The sequence below is a fragment of the Salmo salar genome, chromosome ssa10 (assembly GCF_905237065.1).
Source record: "Salmo salar chromosome ssa10, Ssal_v3.1, whole genome shotgun sequence".
NCBI lineage: Eukaryota > Metazoa > Chordata > Actinopteri > Salmoniformes > Salmonidae > Salmo > Salmo salar.
Genome location: NC_059451.1, coordinates 15,485,176 through 15,491,175, shown reverse-complemented (window position 1 = coordinate 15,491,175; position 6,000 = coordinate 15,485,176). Strand labels below are relative to the sequence as shown.

General features: G+C 39.0%; 1 protein-coding gene across 6 annotated transcripts in view; it reads left to right on the top strand.

Moving 5' to 3' along the window:
• The first annotated feature begins 854 nt into the window (after positions 1–854).
• cdc14ab (cell division cycle 14Ab) overlaps positions 855–6,000 on the top strand; it is a 60,808-nt gene continuing 55,662 nt past the window's right edge. For all 6 annotated transcript variants that reach the window (XM_045687380.1, XM_045687382.1, XM_014216013.2 and 3 more), the window contains exons 1-3: positions 855–1,348; positions 1,813–1,903; positions 2,334–2,409. In XM_045687380.1, coding sequence (XP_045543336.1) covers positions 1,252–1,348; positions 1,813–1,903; positions 2,334–2,409 — 264 coding nt within the window. In that variant the 5' untranslated portion in view covers positions 855–1,251. The remainder of the gene's footprint in view (positions 1,349–1,812; positions 1,904–2,333; positions 2,410–6,000) is intronic.

Sequence of the window (6,000 nt, the reverse complement as noted above, 5' to 3'; positions counted from 1 at the left end):
TCAAGAAAACATCCCTGCTCATCCCTACTGCCTCTGAATTGGCTGATTAACTAAACACAAATGCCATGTTTCTAAATGATGTCTGAGTGTTGGAGTGTGATCCTGGCTATCCGTAAATAAATACAAAACAAGAAAATTGTGCCGTCTGGTTTGCTTAATATAAGGATTTTTTATTATTATTTGTACTTTTACTTTTGATACTTAAGTATATTTAAAACCAAATACTTTTAGACTTTTACTCAAGTTGTATTTTACTGGGTCATTTTCTAGTAAGGTATCTTTTACTTTTACTCAAGTATGAAAATTGAATACTTTTTCCACCACTGTTGGTAACCAGTTTAAAATAGCAGTAAGGCACATCGGGGTTTGTGATATATGGCCAATATACCACTGCTAAGGGCTGTGTCCTAGCACTCCGTCATGCCTTAGCACAACCCTTAGCCGTGGTATATTGACCATATACCACACCCCCTCGGGCCATATTGATTAATTAATCTTTGTTAACTCAGATGTAAAATATTGTGTAATTTGGTCAGTTGGATGCAGAATCTGCTCATGGGAAATCTAATAGCATCTCATTCTCATTATGTTATTTTGCATATCCTGTCAGCTATAACTTTGTCAATAATTCACTGGGCCATGCTGAACAGGCATACAAAGTGTGTTACTCATATAGGCCTGTTTATACAGTGTTACTTACACATACTGTTATAGAGTTTTTATTATACTGTTTACTGTGCCCTTAACTCCATTGTTGAGTATAGGCACAGTGATTTTGATCGCTGATTGGTTGAGGTAGACATGACCTGGCAACGTGCCTTTGTGTGGTGATTGGATGGTTACCATGTGACGTCCCGATCCGCAATCATGGCAGGGAAAAGATTTGTGCGGTGTCGGAAATAAGTGAAGAGGACGTCTGTTGTTTGTTGATATTTTCCTCCGTTGTTAACGCAGCGCGGAATGAAACCAAGAGGCATGCAAATATTTTTTGGTGCAGGGCTTCACTTTATCCTTGGGCATGGATTTCGAATTGGAATGTCCAAATGACGTCTAATTTATTCTTTCAGCCTAGACAGAGTAGAGCAAAGTGCGTGGCTAGCAACTAGGATAGCTTCTGTCTATCCAGCTAACTTCATTACTGTACTTTAAAAAATATATATATCTATATATATATGAATAGTCTGATACCGTTATCTAGCTAACTTTTTCCCAGTTTACTCGTTAACTTATTTGCAACTTGTGTCTGTGTCGATGCCTCTCGACAGTCTTAAACATTCTGCTATTCTTTCAACTTTGTTTAAAATGGCAGACGACATAGAATTGATAGGAGCTTCTGAATTTATAAAAGGTAAGTGGAAATCAGGTAGTTGTGTAAACTTGCTAACGTTAACTAACAGTTATCAAGTTTGCCAACTCAATAACGTTAGTATTTCGCCAACCTGGCTACTGACTAGTTAGCGCGAGCGAGCCTTTGCACCTCGCGAGCCAACGTACTGGTCAGGCTCCTCTCTGTCTGTGATTGACACATGTGTTCGAGAACTGCTAACTTGATTACTCATATTTTCAAAGTAAATGAAACTAGCGAATTAATCTGCCATTTTGAGTTTAAAACTGACATTTGATTGAACGTAGCAAGCTTCGTACGGCAAGTCAGCTACTTTTTAATGACGGCTTGCGGGAAGCGAGTGATACAGTCGCATGAGTAAAAACAATGTTGCCATAAACGCATTCTTCCTTTGTAAAGTGTGTGGTGGATGGCGGTTTTTATGGTCCCGCAATGTTTGTTGTTAAATGTGTCCATGTTTTTTTCAGATCGATTATATTTTGCTACCCTAAGAAGCAAACCAAAAAGCACTGCAAACAAGCACTACTTCTGCACGGATGACGAATTTATCTATGAAAAGTAAGTTTTGTCCTCCCTCCCAGAATCTCTTCTCACTTTCATTCGCTTCAGTGCATTTGATTAGCTACACTTTATTGCGCAGCGGCAACAAGTCGCTTGGGCTGTTGAGGAGCTTTCTTTGCAATTATGTAACAGCTTTTCATTATACGTTTTCCAATTCAGATTAATAAAACCATTGTGTTCCACTCTGCTTGGGGTTGACCAATGGTTTGCCTAAGTCTAACCCTCCCCGCTGAACAGAAAAGTAAAACCAACTAACTGTCTGTGGTTACAATATACATATATTTAATTGATAATACATATAACAGATGGGGTTAATTACTGAATAGGATAGCTTAGTCATCTCTGTATTAGACATTTCTATTTAGAATATCAAGAATTGAAATATGTTTAAGTAGTCTGACATTTTTAAATGTTCATTATATTTCAGCTTCTATGCAGATTTTGGACCCCTCAACCTAGCCATGCTGTATAGATACTGTTGTAAACTCAACAAAAAGCTGAAGGTAAGTCATGTGCCTCTATCTCAAGCCTTACCTCCCTCAGTAAGAATGTACAATATGCATCTGTGACAACAAAACCACTTGTGGAATTCTACCTCCCACACCCTAATTGACAACTGCAAGGTTTGTGACATTTGAAAACATGGCAACGCATACAGTAGTGTGTTTTATGGGGTTAGTTATTAGATAATTACAAAAACCACACATTTTTCCCTCGCCTAGAGTTTAGTTACTTGCAAGGACAGTAATAAATTCATAGGCCCTACCAAACATTTTTCTGTTTGGCAGTGCCTCGCATTGTGAAACTTGAAGGGTAGGAATGGAATGAATGGACAAAACAAAAGTCCTCAGACCGTGTAAATTAGGGCTTTGGCAAAGTTATTTGTGTTCTTTTTTTAGCCACCCTACACCTGTCCCAAAGCTGCGATGTCACTTTCCCTCGGACAGAGAGAGTCATTGGAGATGCCAGGATAAGCTGGTCCTCATTGCACCCAGTTGGTCAGCAGTTTTATTGGGCTGACACAACACCACAATCTAGTCCAACTTGTAGTATAAGCTACAGCTATATTCTTGTCTATTCTGGAGCCTCCAAAAAGAATGATTAGATAATACTGTTTGTCATGTTTGGTGCAAATGAAATCGGAGTGTTATCACTTTTGGTAACAGGAGAGGCATTTTGTTTATAGGTCTACCTTTGTTATTATTTGTTGATGTGCATTAGAATTCGAGTTCAATCAGGTCCTGGCTTTTATCCAGGAGTAATTACATTGTTGCGGTTTATGATTTATAACTCAATTTTATGCCAAGATTTTACATGAAGTTAGTTTGTTAGGCTAACCTGAGTATTTATGAGTTCTTGTTGACATTCCGGGTACATCAATTCTCCAGATATGTTGCTTGTTCAGCCATCTCAATTATCTTCAAATTTAAGTGGGGTCTAGGAGATGTGAAGCACTAGCTAGGTCTACTCAATTTTAGTTTTCAATTGCCCTTTTAAGGCCAAAACCTTTACAAGACCCTAGTCAAGGGGAGGTCCCATCGCTTTTGTCTAACTTGGTTATTCTCAACTGAATGGGTCCAGGGTGTCTGAGTAAAAAAAAAAACATGTATTTATTTTTATTAAAAACAAATACTCCAGTCTGACCTTAAATGACATAAACCAGGTAGAAATTGTGTAGAAATTCTGAATAATTAAAAAAATAATAATGTTACCTCAGACTTTTGTTCATTCTTCAGTCACAGTATCTTTAATATAGTGCTGTTAGCAGTGCTATTTTGGTTGATTTTGGGGTCTCAAACCAGAGTTTATTAACATTCTTCATCAAGAATATTAGTATAATTTAATTATTGAAAATGAAAGAGATGGGCATGTTGTTCCATTGACGTATAATTGCTACATTTACCATCAATTATAGCATAAAAAATAGTTTTTCAGATTGTATTTTGGTGATTTATTTTTTGCGACTGAAACAACTTGGTACAATTTGGGTCCCGAGGCAAAACCAGTTGAGAACCACTTGTCTAACTCATGTCTTTCTACCACCTTGTGCATGTAACTCTCAGATAGTGTCATTAATAGAGGTTCTGCGTCTGTCTTTTTGTCCTGTCAATTTTCCGTCGATGCAGACAATCTGTAGGTCTGTCATATGTAGATGTTGGTCAATGTTGAAGGTAAAGTCTCAAGCAAGCATGATGTTTTTACCACTGTCATCCCCCCTATTTCTGTCCATGCCACCGCGCTTCGCCCTCCGGTGTTTGTTATGAACAGCTTGTTGCCTTAGGGACGGCATTCCTTTGAACCTCACTGGTTTGGATCTGCTGCATGACAAGCTGTGTATCGTCTGGAGAGAAAAAGACAAGGAAAAGTGGACAACCCTGATTGAGAAATGCTGAAATTGTACAGTTTGGAGGCTGAAATGTCCGAAATGAGTCAGGTTATCCCTTTGACAATTACGCTTTGACCATCCCACACCTGTTGGACCTGAGTCCATTTGATTTGTGTTTTTGCCCCCACTCACCTACCCTGTTTCCACATCCTCTCACCACTCATGCATGTGTCTGGCCTGGCCTCAGTTTCGTCTAACTTAACCTGTTTAGTGATGCATTTCAACAGTTTTTTTACCCTGACCGTTACCCAGAGAGGATCAAGGAAGTGTAAACATCTCTTGTGGTCACTGCTCACTACATTTGAAGTCAATAGATTCAATCCGTTTCCCAAATAATTTCATAAACATTACAAAACCATAAATCAAATCCATCCACGTGTATTGCTTCAATATCTTGGAGGTTTAGGCCTACTATTTTAGGTCTAGGCCTACATCTTCTAGCAAACCTTGTTAGATAGTCTGAAGTATTTTACATATGAAGTGAAAACATTACAGCAGATTAAGTCTGTTTTCCCCCGAATCCAATATAGGCTATGTTTTCGTGGTTACATTTCTCTGTCATATAGCAATTTACTTTCTCTATTAAGACTAGCATATTGGTGGCATGAATGCAACAAGTAGATCACTTCCCTCAGGCCTAGATGATGGTATTGATTCATGACCAGGCCCGATGTCTTTTGCTATGGTAAAATATTCCTCCCACACCGTCCAATGGAAGTTGCTGCCTCTGTTTTCCTCTCAGAGGAAAAGACTGAGGTCATCCTTACAAGCCTCTGCAGTTTCATTTCCATACCACACTTCAATTAGTATAGAGACTTGAGCATGGTGCTCCTCACATTTCTGGTTAGGCCTATATAGCACCGACTGGATGTGTGTCTATGGATGTGTCTATGGATGTGTGTCTTCTAGCTTGCCTTTGCTGCTTCCAAGTGCTTTGGCCCCCTCGGGCAGTGATTCTGAATGAAAACACTGACAGCGGCACAGACACTGTCACACACACCTGCAGCCCACCTGTCCTGCCAGCGGTGGCGACGTCCTGTCTGCATCAGTACATATCAGGGTTTTTCTGGATCAAAAAGGGGCTTAGGTGGTGGTCGCTGCAATGGGTGTGTGGCAATGGGTGTGTCGGCCCCCATCTTGGGGGATTTAGTGAATTCTTAAGCCAATTTCCTGCAATTCTACAAATTTCTCCATGGCGCTGAGAGATTTGTGCAGTTTTAAAGCAAATTTCCTGCAATTCTATGCATTTTGCCATGGCTAATGCTGTTCTTTTGCTGAAACATAAAATCAATACTGCGAAATTCATTGGTTTTGGATTTTTTTTTCAATTCTCCCTGACTGTCTAGCTAGTGATTGTTAGTTCTCAAAGATTTATAATTCTAAAACAAATTTACATCTGATTTTAGTCATTTTAAGTTTACACTGAAAGCCTTTTTCCATCCTGAAAATGACGTAAAAAAAAAAAGTTTTTTTCGTTTTTTTCCTCTATTTTTTTTACAGTTTGTCCTGGGCGGCCCGAAAACACTTAGGCGGCCCGCCCAATGATTTCAATGGCGGATAAAACCTTTCATATAATGTAATATCATATACAAGCCAGAACTAGATGTGCTTTCAGGTCTATTAATTAGCTCCAAAACTGCCATGTTCTTGCATCTTTCTCTTGAGTAGAAAATAGGAAGCTGACGAGTTCATCGTTGTTGATTTCTAT